General features: G+C 40.0%; 2 protein-coding genes across 2 annotated transcripts in view; one reads left to right on the top strand and one right to left on the bottom strand.

Moving 5' to 3' along the window:
* LOC310998908 (transmembrane protein 65-like) overlaps window positions 1-2590 on the top strand; it is a 34248-nt gene extending 31658 nt beyond the window's left edge. The window contains exons 7-8 of the mRNA XM_083989161.1: window positions 681-786; window positions 1497-2590. Coding sequence (XP_083845287.1) covers window positions 681-786; window positions 1497-1655 — 265 coding nt within the window. The 3' untranslated portion in view covers window positions 1656-2590. The remainder of the gene's footprint in view (window positions 1-680; window positions 787-1496) is intronic.
* A 6805-nt stretch (window positions 2591-9395) lies between these two features.
* Window positions 9396-19779, bottom strand: mboat1 (membrane bound O-acyltransferase domain containing 1). Its single transcript, XM_083989641.1, has 13 exons — window positions 19570-19779; window positions 19015-19160; window positions 18466-18543; window positions 16764-16859; window positions 13551-13606; window positions 13079-13133; window positions 11878-12070; window positions 11573-11765; window positions 11354-11457; window positions 11143-11207; window positions 10909-11041; window positions 10365-10516; window positions 9396-9633 (listed from the first exon to the last, which is right to left on the bottom strand). Exons 1-13 carry the CDS (start codon window positions 19657-19659, stop codon window positions 9453-9455), a joined length of 1542 nt encoding a protein of 513 aa, XP_083845767.1. The 5' UTR covers window positions 19660-19779; the 3' UTR covers window positions 9396-9452.
* Between the last annotated feature and the right edge of the window lie 968 nt (window positions 19780-20747).

Here is a 20747-nt window from a genome sequence, read left to right as displayed (position 1 = left end):
CACTGTCTTTCGGGTATTAGAGCTGATATTTGACGTCGTGCTGGGTTCACGACAGATGGCAGCAACAAGGAGCAGATTGGAACATTAATTTGCTGATGTAGTGTGTTTGCTGTTATTATTGATTACTTTGGTCATTAAACTCTGAGGTTTTCCCTCAGTGGGAGTGGGAAAGTGTAATTCTGTGGGTGGTTTAATGAATCATGACATTTAATGTGGAGAAATATCAACAGGAGTCTATTATGTGAAACAGCAGAGAGAACATGAATATTTGGTTGTAAATTGAATCTAGGAACAAATTACAGTCATAACCCAAAGTCTGAACAAACACAATTTCCACATTTTTCTGAATGTCACATTTTTCTTTCAACCTGTGAATAAAACCTGAAGCTCTGAGCCGAGGGCCTCACACTCACAGAGCTAATTCACACCTGAAAAGACTCAAATGATGGGGATACAGACTTTATGTAATTCCTTCAGTCATGTGTTTCTATTACTGACCTTTATGTCTACTGTGTCTCTGTGTTTGAACTGTTTGAACATACTTTTCAGTCTCCTGAAATGTCACAATGAAAGAAGGATGAAATTAAAAAAAGACAGGCACAATTCATCACTGTCTGTCTCTCACAGCTCCTTCACAGTTCACTGAATAGAAGTGATTAATTGTCGCTCCCTCTCTTCAGACTGGCAGGTTATGTGGAGGCCTTGGCGTCTCGGCTGGGGATGCAGATTCCTGACCTGAGCCCGAAACAGGCTGACATGTGGCAGACCAGAGTCAGCTGTCATTCGGTTGGTACCACTGTCCCTCACTGAAGCCCCTTACCCGCCTCTGCTCTTTTAATGTGAAAAACTCAGACTAATGAACACTCGATGTAAACCCAGTCAGAGTGAATGTTAATCAACCTGATGTGTTGTTTGTGTTTTCATGGGCTCCATTTGTTGCAATGCATCATAAACATCACACCAGTCCAGGTCTTTGCACAGTATTGTTCCTTTGATTTGACTTTTCCATCACACAATCATTCTGTGAGGAAATTTGCACCTGAATAATTTCTCAATATGCTGTGACTGCTGAAGTGCGTAATGTAATTAGTTTTAATTAGCTTCAGTAATTAATGCCGCAGGAAAAGGTTGCTGGCTCTTTGTAAAAGGTCATACAGATTGTTCTGACATGTTGGGAAAAGCCTATTTTATTTTCTTGCAAACATGTCAAAGTGTAATTGGAAATCAGTGTGTCAGTGCTCAGGCATTTAACATAGTTGTTTTCTGGCTTTGTAATCTTTCCTAGCAGCAGGCCAGGCGCTGAATTTTATAAAGGTTTAGTACAATTTAATGATGAAAAAGCATCATCATATACAGTAATACGGTATACTGAAAGTATAATAAATAAAAAGAGTAAGTCATCATGTTAAAAAATAAAGATTTTTAGCAGATTTAGCTATTTCAAAACATGGGCTCTTAAAATGTGTATAATCTTACTTTCCTTTACCTCTCTTCAGGGCAAAGCTCTTGGCGTTGGCATCGGCTGCATCCTTGGTATGTTTCCTCTTTTGTTCTTCAAGGATGATGATGAAAAGAAGAAGAAGGAGGGCCAGACGGAGGCGGTGGTGGAGGAAACACAGTCGCCATCTGCTCCAACAGAGAGCAGCAAAAACTGAAAATGACAACTTTGCCGGAGACAAATATTATTTGGAATCCATTCGAATACTTTAAACTGGGACTGATTGGCCTTGACTGGTGGACTGGTGTGTATGGAGCCCATACAGTCTAATCACTTCCCAAGGCTGAATCAAACCAACAAACTAAAGGTATTCCGAAGAGGGTTTTAAATACTATTTGACAGTGGACTTTTTAACTGAAGCACAGGGACTTGACTGTCTCTCGAGGAGACATGAGACCATTGATTCATTGGACTGCTGCTACTTCAACTATTGCACCGTAACCTCACCTTGTTTTGACTTGACAGACACAGGCTGAAACTAATTTCTTTAACATACACTGCAGTGGCCTGTGCATCTCCTCTGCTCTAGGTCCATTGAATGGAACAAATATAAAAGTTGTGAAAGTTAGGGCTCCCTGAAATATCACAAAAAAACAACACCTTGCAAGAAAACAAAACAGTACCAGAGCCAATTCCAAAAAAAAAAAGCTTCCTTCATGGCATTTTGACGTTGAAGGTGTCTGATATATTTTCAGAAATCCTCATCAGTCAGAGCCATGTCATCATACAGTATTTAAAGCCATGTTAAAGGCCTCTCCTGTGTTTCCTCAGTCAGTTAGTTATATGAAGGGTGATGAATGAAGGAGAGAAAGTTACATTTGCATATATAAATGCCTCATCCCACATGAAGTATATTATGTCTTAGTTTTACAAGTATGTCTGCCTTTTAATGATGTCAATGTCTTAAGTCGTCAAAGCCAAACTGCCTCTTCCACACTCCATGACCACCAGTTGGCAACTTGTGGTGAGATGACAGGTGGTTAAATACAAAAAGCCTGCGAGCTGCTTCTTTGGATAGTTTTTCTTTTTTTATTGTTGATGATAAACTTTATATATATATATGTTAGCTTTATGAAATCCCCCACATCAGTAACATCCCAAAAAAAAAAAAACCTCACCTTATGTAACCAGGTGGATGCAGTTCTGCAAAAACCTTTTAGAGATTAGAGCCGAGGAGCAGGAGGGAGGAGGAGTAGCTGTGGCACAAAGATAAGAAATGCCAACACTGAACCACCTGACACCTCTGTCCCATTTGCACTGACCCTCCGGCTCCAATACCGTATGACTTATCTCCTTCTGCTCTGCACCAGACAACCTGTAGCTGAACCACAACACACCTCTCCCATGGTGAGATAGCACTAGGCCTTTAATCCAGTTTGTATGAGGAGATGGTTGTTTCCCTGTTTTCATTCCATGAAAAGGCTACAGATTTTTACCATAACACAAACACACAACTGCATTTCCCCTTGCACCTTGACACAAATGTCTTTGTTCTACTGCCCTCCACTGGTTAAGCGGCAGAGGAGTCTCTGAGTTTGGTAGAACTGCTACACCACCATCACATATGGTTATAATTCATTACCTGTTGACTATCCCTGTTTAGTATTCAAACCCCTCAAGGTCTTGCTGTGATTAATCACTTTATAACTATAATTATTGCTCCTAATCGATATGCAAACTAGATTATCTGCAGCATCTGCCAGCCATGAAACATGGCGACAGGAAAGATATATTTTTTGGGCGATAGGATGCTATCATCCCTCAGAGGATTCAGTCAACCATCACTTCCTCATTTAATATGTTTTTTTGTTTTTGTTTTTGTTTTTTTGTAATATGCTTGGCGCAGGTGGCACAACTGCAGAAGGTGCTGAATCTGTTTAGCAGCTGAAATGAAAGGAAGTAACCGTCATGTCACTGAATGAAGAAAAGTCTTTATTTTTGTTATAATACTCAGACAAATACTCATGTACGCTTATCTCAAAAGACAATGTTAAGAAAAGAACACATTTGTCCGCACAAAACACTTTTGTGAGTGTGTTTCTGAAAGAGGAAAGAGTTTGCAGCTGATCGCTCTCCGTCACAGTCCATGACTAAACTAACCAATCGTACTCTAAAAACTTGACACTCACAAAGGAGACTTACCCTGTATAAGATTCTTCTAGTTATTTATAATGTGGGTAACAGTGATCCTTAACAGTGGTAAAAATGAAGAAGATGTACAAACAATGGAACATATTTATGTAGTTAGGAATTTTTGATGTCATTGCTTGATTTCCACTGTGCATGCACTGCTAATAAAAAAAATCCTATTGTACATGTTTACTTTGTAAGAATAATTTAAAAAAAAACTTGTATGTTCTAAAATGATGCACAGCAGCAGGATATGAATCACTGGTGGTGAGAGGATACGAGTAACTCAGGCTGGGTTTACATGCAAAAGATTCATATATTTTTATGGCTGTCTGGACAGTTACAGAGCACAAAGGATCGCACGTGTTTCCCTTTTTAGACAGCCGGTGATAATCAAAAAGATGAAGAGTAGGGATTCTCTGACTTTGGTGTTGTCTTGTAAAAGATTTTGCGGATTAGAGCAGCTCTGCTTTGATGTGAAAGTGGACAGTTGGACAGGGTCTGGGGTGTTATGAATAGATGGCTGCTTGATGGACAAAATGTAACATGGTTTCTTATATAAGTTGCAATTTACCCCCTTGAATTGTATATTATCACTACATTTATGTGTGTGTGATAGTCGGAAGAAAGATGCACACTGAACAGAAGCTCAGAGTTACATGATATTGAACTGGTGTCATTTTATTAACAGGAAATGTTTAATCAAAGATGGCTGAAAAAGTACACAAAACTATACTTGAAGGGTTGCGCCTTGGGTTGGGCCGTGTTTAATTTAATATCTGCTGTTATGTATCAGTGGCTTACCTTATTTAGTTAATATAAATGCAGGTGATGAAATCTGAAGTTAATTTTAAGATGAAAAAAGTTGAGATTTAGAGCCAAAGGCATTTAGGATGTACAAATATTACTTAACTGTGCTAAGGTTTACAGGACAGGGTCCAGTGTTAGGTCATATCTGACACAGTCAGTTGAGTATTTTTCCTAATCAAAAGAGCTTGTTCTCAAAGCTATTAAAAGATAAATAAGCAAACAGTACATTCTGGATTTTCATGTGAAAATCTATGGAAACGTAGCCAATGAGAAGAAGGTTGGTATTTTTTAGCTGTGGTAGAGCTTTGCTGCATTTGTAGAGGAATGAATGGCCCCTCTGAAGCTTCTTTACAGGAAGGATTTAGTTTTAACTTGATGATTATAAGTGGTTGCATGGCCTGAGAGCAGCAGTGACAGTTCTCCTTCATTTGCCCTTTAAATTCAAGTCAAAACATAAAAAGGTAGACATTTTACAGACATATGAATCTTAGTCTATTCTCTAGTTGCACAGACAGAATTCATTTCATTTGGCAATGAGGTTAAAGCACATTGTCTTTTTGGGTGGGTTTATGAAAATGTGCTTGTTGTTTTTTTGTTTGTTTTTTTACAGCATATAGTATTGTTTTTTTACAGCATATATATAAGTCTGTGCTCAGAGCATGTGTCAAAAGAAGAGAGACATTCAAATGGTTACTTCAAAAATATAATACAGAAAATGCTGGAGTCATTTCAAGAGTCTGTTCTGTGATGATTCTATCTGCTTTAATTAAACAGTTACCACCTGGCTGCAAAACATCTGGCCTGGTGTGGACTTTGCCTTTACATTCTGCATGATTACGTTGTACATTTATATTTTGTTTCCTTGCATTCATAAATCCATACATAATATTTTATATATCAACTTTAATGTTTGGAGACATTAATAATATACAAACAAAGGAAAGTTAGATTTTCATCTAGTCAGTCATTGGTTTGAATCAAATTAATATTGCATCTGCTTATTACTGGAACTGGCTTTTAGTACTTCAATCTGTTTTGCAATCATAATCAATAACTTGCACTATATTGTTTCACACTGAATGGCTTTTAGGCATTTTGAACATGTGCTTATATGCATGTTACTATTTGTCTAGTCCCTTGTTCAGTGTGCTGGACAGATGCACTGTCTTGGTTGTGTTTGTAGGAACTAAACTGAGTTTCATTAACAGTCATTTGGTCTTTCCGTTTGATCTGGGGTCATTTATCGTCTATCAGACACGTCCAGAGAGGTTGGATACAGTCCCACTCATGCCAAACTTCTCAATAATATCAGCAACTAAGAATAAACCTTTGAGACAGACCTGTTGTGTAAAATATTAGTACAATCTATTTATTTATTGGCACTTTTACGGAGAACCAATTCTTGTACAAGCCATTATCTTTGAGAGGATAAGGAAGAATCCCTCTCTTTTCACATCTGTTTTATTCTGTGGCCATAGATGTGCAGCCACAGCCTTACATTTCATTGTGGCTTGTTGTCATCTTTGTCCCATTTTCCCTCCCTCTGGTTGTCATTAGCTGTCTGTTGGTTCAAGCTGGATCAAAACACAAGCACACAAGTATATCTGTGTCAGAGGGGACCAAACAAGTGACACAAGGGACAGAGAATAAGCCACTTTGAGAATATCATCAGAGATGAATCATCATGGGACAGGCGTTGCATAGTGAAGGTGGCGCTGTTATTGTGGGAGAGTCAAGTATGAACAGATAAACAATGCAACTCTTCAATGACACCTGGAAGTAACACTTATTTCAATGAAGCTTTATTTGTTATTCTATTTATTTTTTATTGTTTTGCTGTACCACTCACTCTTTCCTGTTAAAATGGGACAATAGGGTAATTAGAAAATACCACACACACTCACAGTCAGTATATTTGATCACACATAAACATACAAAAATATCCTCATATTCAGTATTAAGTCATTCAAATAGCTGCTCATTCTGACATCACATTCATACAGTATATGTGCCACTCATCACTCATTTCCCTGTACCAAAAACACATGCAGACATACAATGCCGTGAACATGTTATTGATCACAGAAAAACATTTAAAGGTTACAGCTAGTTCCATGTCCTGTTTCACAAAAGTAGTTTCATGTTATTGCAAAGCCATACATGGGAGGAGAAGTGTCTTTTTTTTTAGTGCACGCACCATTTGAGGAGGTGCAGTCAAGTGTGCGACAGTGTCTGTCGTGGGGACAAAGTGTAATACCATTAGCATTTAAATTGTTCATTGCAGGCAAAATGGCTTCTTGCACATAAATGGTTACAGGTCCCCCGACCATTTACTACTGACACTTCATTAACTCCAAGTGAGGTACTAATGTGCAGCTAAATATTAAAATAATTAACACAAATTAAATATTGCTATTTTTACTCAAAACAACCAAGAATTAAAAAAAAAAAGTCTAGTCTGAAAAAGAGAGTTGTTCAAATTAGCAGAGATACTAACAAAAGGTTAATATGCACATTCCCCCGCTTCATGTTTCATCTAAAATCTGGGGTAATTTACCCCTTGAACCCTGTAGTATTCATCCAAGAATTAGTGTTAATGCCCCCCTCCCTTAGCAAACACTTGTTTGTGGACGAGGTCCTTGTCACAGCAAAGCTAAGAATTTAGATTTTTATTACATGGCATCTTCTGTACTAGAAAAACATGAAAAATCTGTATTGCCTTTGATTTTTTTCTCCATACTAACAGGCTCTACTCTGCAGCCTTCACATATTAAGTAGTGGAGGCCTCGGACAATATGTAAACTGAGCCAAAACAGGCAATTCAAAACATTTTGCTGTGCTCAAAAAGTTGAGATTAGCCCTAAATTTCAAGGCAGGTAATAAAATGCATTACAATTAATGCATGATAAAAGTATCCAATGAAAGGATTAGCATTTCCATTAGACAACCATTATAATGCATTTTAAAATGGTACGACCTGACATCTTCAAGTGTAATTGTTCCTCACCAGGCATACTGCCAAAAAGAATGTGTTGCATTGCACCTGTGTTAGTGTTGTTAGCAAATATTGTTCAAATCAACCCATAATTGTAGCTGAAAATTAACATGCTAGCCTGCAGCAGATAGCACCATTAATAACCAAGCCTCTGTGCCACAAACTCCCAATGCTCCTAAACCTCTCATAAATGAAAACGCTTCCATAACCAGAAACAACAGAATAATAATTAATAATTTATAAGTGTTAAAGTGTTTTTGTTCTCACCATGTTTCCTAACCACAAATATCAACTTCTGAGTGTGCAAAGGTAAAAGCTAGTGAAGTGAAGTAATTGTGAAATTTTTACTTGTAGTGGAAAAATAGGTGGTGAAGCTGCACCTGGAGATGCTGCATAGAGGCCGTTTCAGTCAGTCCCACATGGTTTACCTTCATTGCTTCATTCAGCACATTTCACACAGTACAAGCAACCAGCAGGTGTCTCTGTTCCATCAACCTGCTGCTGTTGATGAGCTCTGGTAAATCTATGGTTTTAAATGTTGTTCTTTCTCAGAAAGAACAACAGAATTAACACAGCACCAAACTCGCACCAACCAGACATACATTTAAACTTGTAAATTCCTGTTTTTCTTTTATATTGTCCATTGTTTGAGCAATAATTCTCCAAAATATAAGAAACTGTAAATGTATTTCCTCTTAGTTTCACCGTTGTTGAATTACTCTATATCATGATAGCAGGTTTCCAGCACCATTCACATGATAAGATGATAAGAACTGTGTTAATATTACATTCCCTACTGCTTCAGCATAAAAAGATATTCATAGGGGGAAAAGTATAACGACTAAACTATTGGAAAGCCTTGTTTTTAACTTTGTGCTCATATTGCACCGTATCAGACTCACAGGAGCAAAAGCTTGTTGGCCGACCACGTGTTTTTTTCTTTAAATATTTGTTAGCCTCTCCTTTGTGTTTACAGGGCTATAGCTACAGGATACAATTAGCTATCAAAACTAGAACAAAGTGTTTACTTGTTCAAGAAAACAGTCAGGTCTCGTCACGTAGAGGAGCTGTGATCTTGCCTTAAAAAAAAACAACAACTTAGACTCAGTGGAGAGTCACAACGCTATATGGTCTAGTTTGTATTTTAAGTGGCTTTCAACCTAGTGGGAAGTATAACGACAGAATCCCCAGTTTTTCATGACGAAGTCCACACCCTGGGTCACTGAGATGTAGCAGAGGGTCAACGATCACAAACACACACACACACACACACACACACACACACACAAATACATCCTCTGGGCACAGTGGGTGCAGCGGGTACATGGGCTCTCTCTCCCCATGGCATGCTCTTTTGTTGTGGCCACACAAGGGCAGCCTTTGTGTGCCATTAGAGTGTGACCAAGTACGAGCGTGTCTAAGAAAGAGTATGTGCATATTTGCTCTGAGTGTCTGTTCATGCATGCGTTTTTGTATATTTGAGTTTGCGTTTGTGTGTGTGTGTGTGTGTGTGTGTGTGTGTCCTGGTATTTGTGCCATGTTTGAGCTGCTCTCCCACTGCCCTGGCTTTCATCCCACCATGGGGTAGGAAAGTGCAGATAGAGGACAAGGATAAAAAGTGAGCTTCCTTTCTCTCTTCACACTGTTGCATTGTTGCTGGAGCAGCAGGCAGGCTGCTTGTTGAGATGCGCATGTAGCATAGTGGAAGGAGGCCAGGGTCCCAGTGGTGCTCACGGTAGTACCAGAGATACTCCCTCAGCTCATGTTTCTCTTTCCAGTCAGCCTGCTGAGCTGAAGTTTGATGCATTGTCTTATTGTTGTAATATGTTGAAAAGTCTCTTCCTGTGCACATCCAGTACCGTAGGTTCAAATCCTGCATTATGTCCCAAAAGAATAAATAACACACTGGTTTCCCATTTGAAGTCGGTTGAATGCCCTTGAGGGATATTCACTTGTCTCTGAGAGAACACTGGAGGGAGAGTGAGAGCCTGGTAAAAGATCATGGAGAGGGAGGTCTTTTCAGTCTACTTTGTCATTGTTGTTGGAGTGAACAGGCTGGCACTGTGCTGAGCACGAAGACGAGAAGGAGGAGGCCAAGGAAAACGGTTTAGTGGTTTCAGAGGGGTCCCTGGTTTTGTGTTTCCGATGCAGGGCGATCGCAGCTAGAATGCTGATGATGTGCACGTGGAAGTACATGGACCTAAGAAAGAGAGGAGGAAATGCTGAGTGTAATTTTTCTAAGTTGATCATCAGGAAAACCTTAGGTGAGAAAATAAAGCTAAGCATAAAGCAACATACACTAAACTGTTTGTTGATATTGTATTACAAAACAGACAAAAACTTCAGAAATATCAGAGGCCAGGGCATGAGCACAGATCACTACAATGATTAGTCGATTAATTGAATAGCAGATCAACAGAATTTTTTTCTGCATCTATTTTGTTAATCTATTCTAATATAATTTGCTCAAACCAGTATGGATGCGGGACATGTGCATACATGCAACTATGCAGTTTACAATCAATAAATACAATCAGGGCTGTGCATAAACTGATGCATTCTTCGCATACACTAGAAAATAAGATAGCAACCTCCAAACAGCAAGGAGTTCTTTTGTTTATTGCATTGAGCTGAACGCCAGGAAAAAGCCAGAGAAAATGGTGTGTGACCATTTGACAAGAATAAGATGACCAGTGAATTCACCAATATTTGTAGAAGCTTAGAGATAAAACCATAGAATCTGATCATTGTCTGAAATAATCAGATGCTATTAATTTGAGTGTTTTATCATAGGAAAAAACAATAGGTACAGAAAGGTATCAGCTGAACATGCTATGCATTTAGTCGATTTATAAAACAGAGAAAATACTTTGTGATTCATCATAAATTGGGCTTAAGCGCAAAAGATAATAAAAACTGGGGTTGACATACCTGTAATAAACCAAAGTGGGCTCTACTGCAAGAAGTAGAAAAGGCATGACAGTGTAGCAGATGGCCAGCTGAGTGGCTGCCCAAGTTAAGATGTCGTACCCAAGCTTCAAGCCTCTGGATCCCAGGAAGTAGTGGCGAATGGATTTTCTTATCTGATGAAGAATCAAAGATAAACAGAGAAGGATAAGTCACTTCTTTATTTCACAGCAGTGAAAGAACAGTAGGACAATTTCAACTAACACGGCAAGATTTTTTTTACAATCTTTCTTCAATATCAGATTGAATGAATTCAGACCTCTACATCCACAGTGGTTCTTTGTAATATTTTGCTGTTGTATAAATTCTGCTTTCACCAACAGGTCAGCTAGGTGTGAACGACAAAACTCCTCCAAAGCTGCTTCAAGGTTACTTACACACAGGAGAGATTTTATTATTATCAGAGAATCTAGTAAAAAAATAAATAATAGTAACTGTTCATTCTCTTTTCAGTTGTACGCTGGATTGGATCACACATTGGAATTTGCAGAAGAGGTACGGTACTCACTGCTCGTGCTGCTATGGTGATGGGGATGGCAGTGATGAAGGTAAAATAGTAGCCTGGATAAACACCATGCCACAGGGCAGACAGGATGAAGGTCAACGCTAACCGGTGTTTAGGAGCTCGGTCATAACATACACTGACAAGATGGGAGAAATCAGACATAAATGAAAGAGTGAATGTGAAATGCAAAGACAAGAAAACTTGTAGACTGTATGGATTCATATTTGCAGCCCTTACGTTTTGAGCCAAATTCCTGTTCGGATATTCCAGTTGTCTATGAATGTCTTGAAGCTGGTTGCAGTCTGGAAAAAAAAAGTTTTCTATCAATGAAAAACAGCACCCACATAACAGTAACTGTGTGAAGCAATCCTTGGGTTAATGAAGGACTTAGACTTCATGCAGATTAATTTGAGTCAAACACAGCACCAGGCCTGTTTGCTGTTTTTACCTCAATCCCCAAGATGTTGAGGTTGCAGATGAGATCCCATGATGGTTTTCCATTTTCATCCATCCCTAAGAAACCAAAGCCTGCAGCGTTGTTCACAGCATCAGCTGGAAAAAGAAGATTGCGACTTACCCGGCAATATAAACAATAACCTATGCTCCCTTTCTGACAGCAGCAGATGAAATGATTGGCAAACCAATTGAAAACACACGCTGTGCTCACCTAGTGTCCAGGCAAAGTAGAATTTGGGCCTTGCTGCTTGTATGGAGAAGAAGGCGTATGTGAGCCTGGTGAGGAAGGGGGCGTGGCTGACAAAGTCGCGGTCCACGTTGTACCTTATTGGCAAGGACCGAGTGACCGTGAGGAAGAACAGCATACAGCCACAGCAGACCACCAGCTTTTGACAGACGGCGGGCTGCAGAGATAATTGGTAACTTCTGAGCAGTGTGTTCCCCTGCAGTCCAAAGTCTTGCTGTGTCATTGAATAAAATCAGAGCAGCGAGCAGCAAACATATTCATGAGCTTACCAGAGGTGACGGGTCGGCTGTCTTATCGAAGCCATTCTGTCCGGTACACGTCCCAGAGCGCTGCCTGAGCCTCTGGCTGATGTGTCTGCCCTCTATAAAATCTATGTAGTCCTTATAGTCACTGCATGGTCCCACCAACACGCTCAAGAAGTTCAGATTGAAACTCAGGTATTCAATGAGAGAGGGCCTCACACTGCAGAATGAACAATGGAAGAAATCAAACAGGGAGCTACGTTGCTTTGGATAGAAAAACAGTGATCACTTCAGGCAAGGCAATTTGGCAAGGCAAGGCAAGGCAATTTTATTTGTATAGCCCGTTTTTACAAGCAGCTTGTCTCAAAGGGCTTTACATGGCATCATAACAAGATCCTCTGCCCTTAGACCCTCACATCGACTGAGGAAATGTAACAGTGGTATGGTATATCTCTGTTTAAGTAAGGTTATAATGTGAGAAAAGCATGTCATGACCTGTTCAGTTTCAGCCTACATTGCTGGATATGTACACATTAAAGCCTCTTCATGTTTACAGTACAATCAGCACTGTTATTTAAAATCGGAACCAGTATCAAACAAAATACAATTGATACCCAAACCTATAGGGAGCACAGGAATCTTGAGATAAAGTGACAAACATGAGACAATCACCGAGTTCATAGCTGCGACATTATCACACAAGAACTGCACGACATGTCATGATCATTCATTGATGTATTTTTCTTTTCTTTTTGTTTTTGAAAATTGCATGCATGGAACATGATGAATGTGGTTTTATATTAAGATTAACATGCATATAAATATTGTATTTTCCATGCAAAATGATGACTCTTCTCCAGGTTCCCAGCATGCTTTTTACATGAATAAGCTATTCACCATGTTTGCATCTCCTTGTCATTGTCCCTCGTAGCTAAAGGAAAAGAAAGAGTTATTTTTTTCTTTAAATAAGGGGTTAACTAGGATGCAAACCTTTGTGCACACATTTTGACAGGAACACCGCTCCCAGATACATATCAACCCTACAGTGTGCTCCGCAAAATTTCAGAATTTCAGAAAATCGTTGACATCAGAGATCTCCACTTTAGCATTAGCCAGAGAGCACAGTGCTCTGCCGTCTCTCCAACACAGTCATCCCTTCATGTTTCACACAGTTACACGTAAAACATCCTCATGTCTGTATGTGTGTTTAGCCACATAAAAAACTTACCTTATCGCCAGAAGCCTCTGCTCCGGAGTCAGCTGTTCAGATTTCTTACACATACCTGAAAAACAAAGTCACCAGTAACCCTGTTTGGAAACTTTCATTTTTTCCACTTTTCATCATTCCCAAATATGTCATAGCTCTCTTCTATCATTTCTTTCCCTCTCTTTCAGGATTATTAAATTTCACTCCAGGCCTTTTTTCCTGGAAACACAGGTGTTGCTAATGAAAAGCATGATGACTAAATTCCACAGCGCCATGATTTTGTGCACAGTGACACTGTCATGGCTGAGCAGGACATTCGAACAGAAGTTAACCACTGTGAATGTTATTAGCAACAACTGGGCTTTTCTTGTTTTACTAAACAGTCAGTAGTGAAAACAACTTTCGGTTAATTATTGTGAGAGCTTTGTCATCAAATGCTTGCCAACATCTGAGTGCATTTGAGTGTGTAAGTTTGTCCTCTCCTCTGTCTTACCGTCATGGAGCTGGAAGGCTAGTGTGGTGATCTTCTGAGTCACTATCATCAGAGGCCTGTGCAGAAAAGGCAGATTAAAAAAAAAAAAAAAACGTATTTACACTGTACAATTTGTGAGAAAATCACTGATTTCCACAGCTGAGCTGACTGGGTGGATTCCAAGATGAGAATGCAACAGGAAGTGTCATCAAGCATTTGGGGGTATTTTTCAGCTTCAAAAAGCCACCATCATGGATTTGGACAGTGGTGACAGTTTCTTAGTGCCATTAGCATGTTTTAAAAGTTTCAAAAGTAAAGCCAGTGACAGCTCAGCAAGCAGCATGTCTGTCTGATCAGGAAAACTGAAAAAAAAGCCATTTTTATTCATTTACTATAGGACAGACCTTAAACAAAGCACGCCCTGAGCCACTGCCTACTGCGCCTCTGTCTGGGGCTGCTGAATTTATTTTCCCTAGTGAATCACTTCATTCTCTTCCAGCAGTGTCATGTCAGGTCACTTATTACTCCAATGCAATTCATTCAAACACCCACATTTTCACTTAATCACCTTTTAACCCGGGACAACTAGAGCTTTATCTTGAAAGTCTCGTGCGTTACAGAGAAAATCATGCCCTAAAATTCAAACACAACATGATTTTTGTACTAATACTGTGTTTTTTTCTTGTTTTCAATCCAATAAACAGCACAATCACACCGTTATCGAGAGAACACAGAAGATTATCTACTATAGATAATGTAACCTATGACAGCAGTTTAAACAATAGGTGGTGAACATACAGTAAAGTGTGCAACAACCATGTTTCCTTGAAGCTAAACAGTTAAAAGTTTGGGCTCATTGTCTTAGTAGATTAGCAATTTATTGATACCAAAAAGTGTTAGAGGTGAGATAGCAGTGGAGAGCATTATGGTCCTGTACAGTAAGTGAGAGCAGACTATTTTCACACCCCCTCTCCTAGTTTCATTCACAGATAGAGACCTCTCTGTCCCAAGAATGTGAGTGTGTGCGCACAAAGGCACACAAACACACATTTAACTACATCTCCCTCTCCCTCTCTCTCTCTCTCTCTCTCTCTGTCTCCCGCATACACACTCGCACACAGGAACCAGTGTGTGAGGGGGCTGCATTGTGTGCACAGCATGGAAAACTTAGGCAGAGAGGGGCTGGCCGTGCGGCTGGCAGTGCTAGCTCAATGAGAGTTGGCAGTTGGCTTTAGAGAAACATTTTCAGGGTGCCAGCCAGCATGCGCGACAGAGCACCACTGTAGCCCACAGACTCTGTTTTTCCATGTAGTGTTGGCACAGTATTTGCAATTTTGACCCAGTTCAATTTCTGTTCTGCTGCCTTGCAAAAATTCTGAAAAGATTAGCTTGGTGAAATGCTCATAGACAAACAGCAGACCAGTACACAGACTGCAGAGACTAGGTCTAGATTAAATGTGTTTGACTTTTATCTACAGGTAAAGCAACACAAGATACCACAGTGACAACCAAAACACCAGAAAATGCCCAACATGCCCAACATGCCCAGCTGCTGTTATACCAGAAAAGGTGATTTGAAAATCCTTTGTCTGAGTGGTGTCATTTTATCTAATCCTGGGTTATCGGTGGCATGGAGTACCACAAGGATCCATTAGAGGTCCATTTTACTTGATTTGGTATATCCTCCCTTTAGACTCCATCTACCTCAAGCACAACATCTATGTGAAAGCAGCCATAAGTAAATGACTTCTGACTAAATCAATAAAACTGAACCCAAAATATAAGTTAGTTAGCTTAACATGGCCAGCATGTAGAATAGTATAGGCTATTACTTTAGTAAAATGAATACAAACAAAACAAATACCTTTTCGCCTGCATGCTACAAACGATGAAATAGTTTTTGTGTCTCACTTCACTTCATATCAAAGTCCACTGTAGCCAGCAAAACCCCACACTGGCTCATATGCATGTCCATGCTTGCTGCTCGCTTGCCGATGTTGTCACAGCCTTACTCATTGGTGCACTGCCCAATAGGATTTCTTTGAGCTAGCCTTCAAAATAAAAGCACTATTGCTTACAATAAATGTATGAATAAAGTCCATCCTTCCTTGAAGACTGATACAACCACATTCATTTCATCAAGGCTGTATTATTGCAACTTATTGCCCCACGGTACTGTGTTGGGCGGTGATCTTTGTCTCGCCTGTGTGCAGAAACTGGTACCAGATTGAGAGACAGCATAACACCAGTGCTAGCATCACTGCACTGACTATCTGTCAAAGACAGAATCAATTTCATGGTTTTTGATTAACTAAAATGTGTACAGCACTTTTGACAACCCCAGCTGCTTTAAACATACTATAAAGAGAAATTGGTTTAATGTGATTTGATTTACACATATTACACCAACTCTGTGATTCACAGCCATTTATCTGTCTGCTCTGGAAGCCTGAAGAAGCTGGATCTCCATTCAGTGGATGACCCTCCCAAAGGCTGACTCACAGGCCTGGCTGCTCATCACCAAAGTCATGTGGAGTGCGAGCGAGGCTGCCAGCAAATTCATCCACATGAGGACTCGGCAAAGAAATTGCTGAATACAGGAGCCAGCAAAATCAGCTGTCACCTTTAAAAGCACAACTACACACAGAAATGCCACTATCCATTTTATTTAATGTGATCATTTCTAGTAAAACCACCTCACCTATTATTCTGACAAAACGCGAGTACTGGCAGCTCCATGTTTAGTCTGTTTTTAGGAATTAAATGAGGTCCTGCACTTTATTTAAGAGGCGTGCGACAGTGAGATAAGCAGTATGTTATAACACTCCTTATGAAAGCAACTCCATCCCATCAATTTGACAATAGCTGTGGACTGCAGTTGTAGCGGACACCTCTGGGAAGAGTTTTGATTTTACTGTCGACTTCTTTGGTGGCAGGTTTGTTTCTAACACAACAATGTTACAGTTGCCAGGAGGCAGTGGGTACCTCAACTCTACCTTGCTGCACAATGTCAACTCTTAACAATTCCCACTGCCGTTTTTGTAATCAGTGATGTCGTATTTACACAAGGCTGTGGCACTGAAGACTGTATAAGCACTAGGTACCACAAAGTTTGGAAACGTTAACTGATAACACAAGCACTGCACTAAGACTGAAGTGATACTGTCACCAAGAAGGTGTGGCAAAGAGGGAGGAGAGGCGAGGAGGCAACAGAGCGACTAAATTTTTACTTACCCAGAGAAGTCAGTGGACAGTATCCCATAGTTATAGATGAAGACTCGGCTCACTTGGCATATTGTCAGGTAACCCATAGCTGTCACCATGGAGTATCTGTGTATGGGGGAATGAACAACACAGGATCAGTCAGTGGGAATAGAGATCGTAATACATTCAATAATACAAAGTCGTGTTATGGTTTTGAGCTAACAAATCTCTCGGTCATAAGTCATACTTGAAACAATAGAGAGTGAATTACTTTAATGATCATTTTTTACATTTTGTGAGACTGCACACTTTGTTGGTGTGCACTTGCAAACTGTGTAAATATGTAAATTTTTGAATGCCATTCAATTAGTCCATCTTTCTTACAGGCCCACCATGCAAGATTTTGACACCAAGTAACTGACTGATCTATTGTCCAAATAAGTAAAGGATAGTGGAGGTAACAACTCTTCCACACATTTATATTCCATTTTACCTCTCACAATGAGAACCAAATAACTCCATGAAGAGATGGTAATCGCAAGAAAATTCTTTGATGTCACAACTACTGACACTGTAACATATCAGACTGATTACTCATTCTGTGGACAAATCCACAGTGTGCAGAGAGTGGCCCCACTAGTGTGTAATGTGTTATGCGTGTTTAACTTGGAACAAGGTTTACACTGCAATTTGCCTCCATATGGATTGAACAATACTGCTTTTATCTCCCTCTTCCTGCAGGTAATCCCTTTGTATTTGAATGCCATAGCAACCTAACCAAACCACACGTTGCTCCATTCATAAAAAAAAAAGAAAAAAAAAACTACCATGATACACTTGAGCATGGGTGTTTGTGTACAAGCCCACAAACACCCATGCCAAACCATTTTTATATGCTCAGAAACACACAGATTACTATAAACATATGAGAAAAAGAAAGTAAAAAAAAAAAAAAACTATACACACACAGTCTGACTGTCATGATGCAACAGACTGGTCCAGCTGGCGTGTCAGGCTGCTTTTCATCGGACGTGTTTTGCGTTAGTTTGGTGCCTTCAACAACAGTGCTTTAGTTTTAAAAGGAGGATAATTAAAGAGGTGAATTGTTCTACAGGACAGTCTCTACTGGAATGTGTGGGAGGGAGGGAATTTATGGGAATGTTCGAGGTTTGGGCAACACAAAAAGAAAACACAGCTTTTTGAAAGATGTAAAAGTCAAAAACTTCATTAGCATGACAAAAACAAATAATCGATATCATTGCCAATATCTAGACTGGGCAATCTGCCCTCTCCACCAAACACACGCCTGCGGCCTGTGACGTAAATAGTTTCTGGGATGATCTTGTCTAACAAGTTTAACTCGGAGTTATTATCAGTAACTAAAACTGGACTATTATAATGGAAACAAGATGCTGCCTGCCATGTTAGCAAGCCTGTCATTCACCTGTCACCTTGACGATGGACAGACTGGTCAGTCAGGTCTAGACCCAACACATGCACCAACGTATTGATTATGGTGACCCGCGGGATTTTGTATGTCTAAAACTGGCCACACAAGTAAGAAGTATAGATGGTAGAACTACAATTACATATTTAAGATAGTTGAAGATGTGCCAAAAAGGGCATTCATTGACTGCACAGCACATTAAATACAGTAACAACATTTATAATCCATCATTTCATCCCCAACATATTGCCATAGCCCAGGCTTTTATATGGATCTCCTGTGTACCTGTGTACATTGCTGATGTCAGCTTTGATGATGATCAAGTAGTTTGCAACCACCACTGTCAGGATGTGAGCCGAGTACCTGCACAAAAGGACACACGCGCAGTATGAAAATATGTGCATCACCACTATTATTTGAATATTATCAAAGAGTCCTCTATTTAAGATTAAAGTCAGGGTTCTGTTGTAAGGCTGTGATATTAAACAGTGTTGACACATTTCTCCTGAAACCTGCTACTTGTTAGTCAAGTGTGACCACATGTCTCCTGCTTGCTGTTATTGTCTGCAGCCTCATTGTCTTCCAGAAATTATAACTCTACAGTGCTGGTCACCACATAGATACTGGACATCAGCCCTGTCTGTTTATTTTGTCAGGGAAGTATATACTGTATGTGATCATTGAGATCTGCTCAATGGTAAACTAGCCTACTTACTGTCACATATTCTCACATGTTGATAATTAAATTGTGGCTTTGGCCGAGTGTGTAAGACTTGAGTACAGCATCACATGAGAGAAGATAATGGGAGCACTGGGTGGGATCAGTTGCCCTACCATCCAAAGCAGAAGATGAGAAAGGCAATGCCTAGTAGAGTGGCCACAGCGTGTCTGACCAGGGGGTTGGCATGGCTCGGACTGAGGTAGAGACGAAACCAGAAGGCAGCAGCCAGGGCAAACAGCTGGCAGGCCAAGAAATTCACCTGTGCAGAGGGAAGATGAGGACAGGAGCTTAGAGCTGCTCATAACAGTCAACAAACCACAGGCTGCTTGTTGAGTTACAGGCATGTATGTGTGTAGGCTATGTATTGTGTAGCCTACATAGGAAGTCCTCCACACCTGTTTCATCATTTTCACTGGTAGATTCCTATAGCTTTTCTGCTATCCTTATGAAATTTTAAACAATTTACTTTAATTGTGGAGTAGCTTTATTTTATAACAGAAAAAGAAAAAAGACAGAGGCAGAGGCAGAGGCAGACAGGGCTCAAATGAAAATGAATCCCATTACAATTATGAACAATTATGTGCAATGCTATGCAAATATCGTGCTGAAATGCTCTTTAATTCCACATAAATGCCACCGTTAGTTAGTGATTTGATGATATGTCGTACCTGATCAAGTTGAAAGCCCAAGTGTTCACTGACAGGCAGCAGCCACTTGGAGCCAGTGGTTTTAAACGCAGTGTCCGCCTGCTCGCCCATCCTGCGCAGTTCCTCCGTGGCGACGCCTCGGTGCTGCCGGTTGCCTTTTCCCTTCTTTAAATTAGGCTACTACTCACTATTTTCTGTCACTGAAATACATTGTTTGCCCTGTAGGCTCCGTGACAAGTCGAACCAGTCCACTGTTTGACAGACAGGACTTGACACTCCCTCCCCAGCTCTCTCCTCCGCTCCTCCTCTGTCTCAGCACCGGTCAAGTTTGACTGAGGCAGAGAGAAAATAAATAGCTCTTCCGGTCAATTCTCCAAAATAAAAGCTCGGATAACGAATGTGTAATTTTTCGCTTTGTGGCGCTTATCTGGAAACATAAAGCAAATATCTGCCAGTAGAAAGCTTTTCTGCAATGTTGTTTACCTTACTAATCAGGCACTTGTGTAGAGACATACTTTATAATAAATTACTTTTCAATTAGGCTATCACATAAATGTAGGCTAAATTGAGTCTGCTCCTTTTTTTAAGCCACAGGGTGGGCGTGCTTTTTGTTTGAGTGAGTGATGTCTGCAAAGTTAATTGTTATATCGCAATATTTTTTTAGTGACTCGATAAAATAAAATAAGATAAAATAGTAGGCTACTCGTGAAAGCTACCTTACAATACTTCCGGTGTTGCGTTTCAAGCTTGACATAAATTGACATGGTGGGACAAGGGAATAGGCCTAATTGTTTGAAAGTGTAACGGTGATTTTCACTAGCATCCTTTTTATCCTAATTGAGAAATTACTTTTAAAACTTAAGTTATGAATTCAAAATCATCAGTAGACAGTCTTTTGTGGTTAAGATGATTTGCTCAGATATGTGAGCTAGCCCAAATTGTGTTTCAGCATGTGTATGTAAAGTGTGCTTGGCCATATGTAAAAGAGATGAATGATCTTTCCGGATCCATGGCATTTCCAGAATCAGGCTAATGATGGGAGACAACAAGTCTGCTTCAACAGGTTTGGTTGAAAAAGGAGGGATGGGAGGAGTGGTAAACAAGGAAAATGGAAGAAAGTAGATAGAGAGTGTGGGGAGAGAGGGGATGTTCTCAAGCTGCCTGAGGGTAATGATTGGGGAAGCTGGGGTCGAGCAGGG

Source organism: Trachurus trachurus (genome assembly GCF_905171665.1).
Source record: "Trachurus trachurus genome assembly, chromosome: 16".
Classification (NCBI taxonomy): Eukaryota; Metazoa; Chordata; class Actinopteri; order Carangiformes; family Carangidae; genus Trachurus; species Trachurus trachurus.
Note: the sequence above shows the minus strand (reverse complement) of the source record. Positions and strands in the feature narration are given on the sequence as shown.

Excerpts from the sequence above, each read along its gene's own strand:
- mboat1 (XM_083989641.1), bottom strand. The coding sequence starts at position 19,659 with ATGGGCGAGCAGGCGGACACTGCGTTTAAAACCACTGGCTCCAAGTGG. Across the intron at positions 13,134-13,550 it reads AGCCTTCCAGCTCCATGACG|GTATGTGTAAGAAATCTGAA; the intron begins GTAAGACAGAGG and ends TTTGTTTTTCAG. Across the intron at positions 12,071-13,078 it reads CAGAGGCTTCTGGCGATAAG|TGTGAGGCCCTCTCTCATTG; the intron begins GTAAGTTTTTTA and ends TTCATTCTGCAG.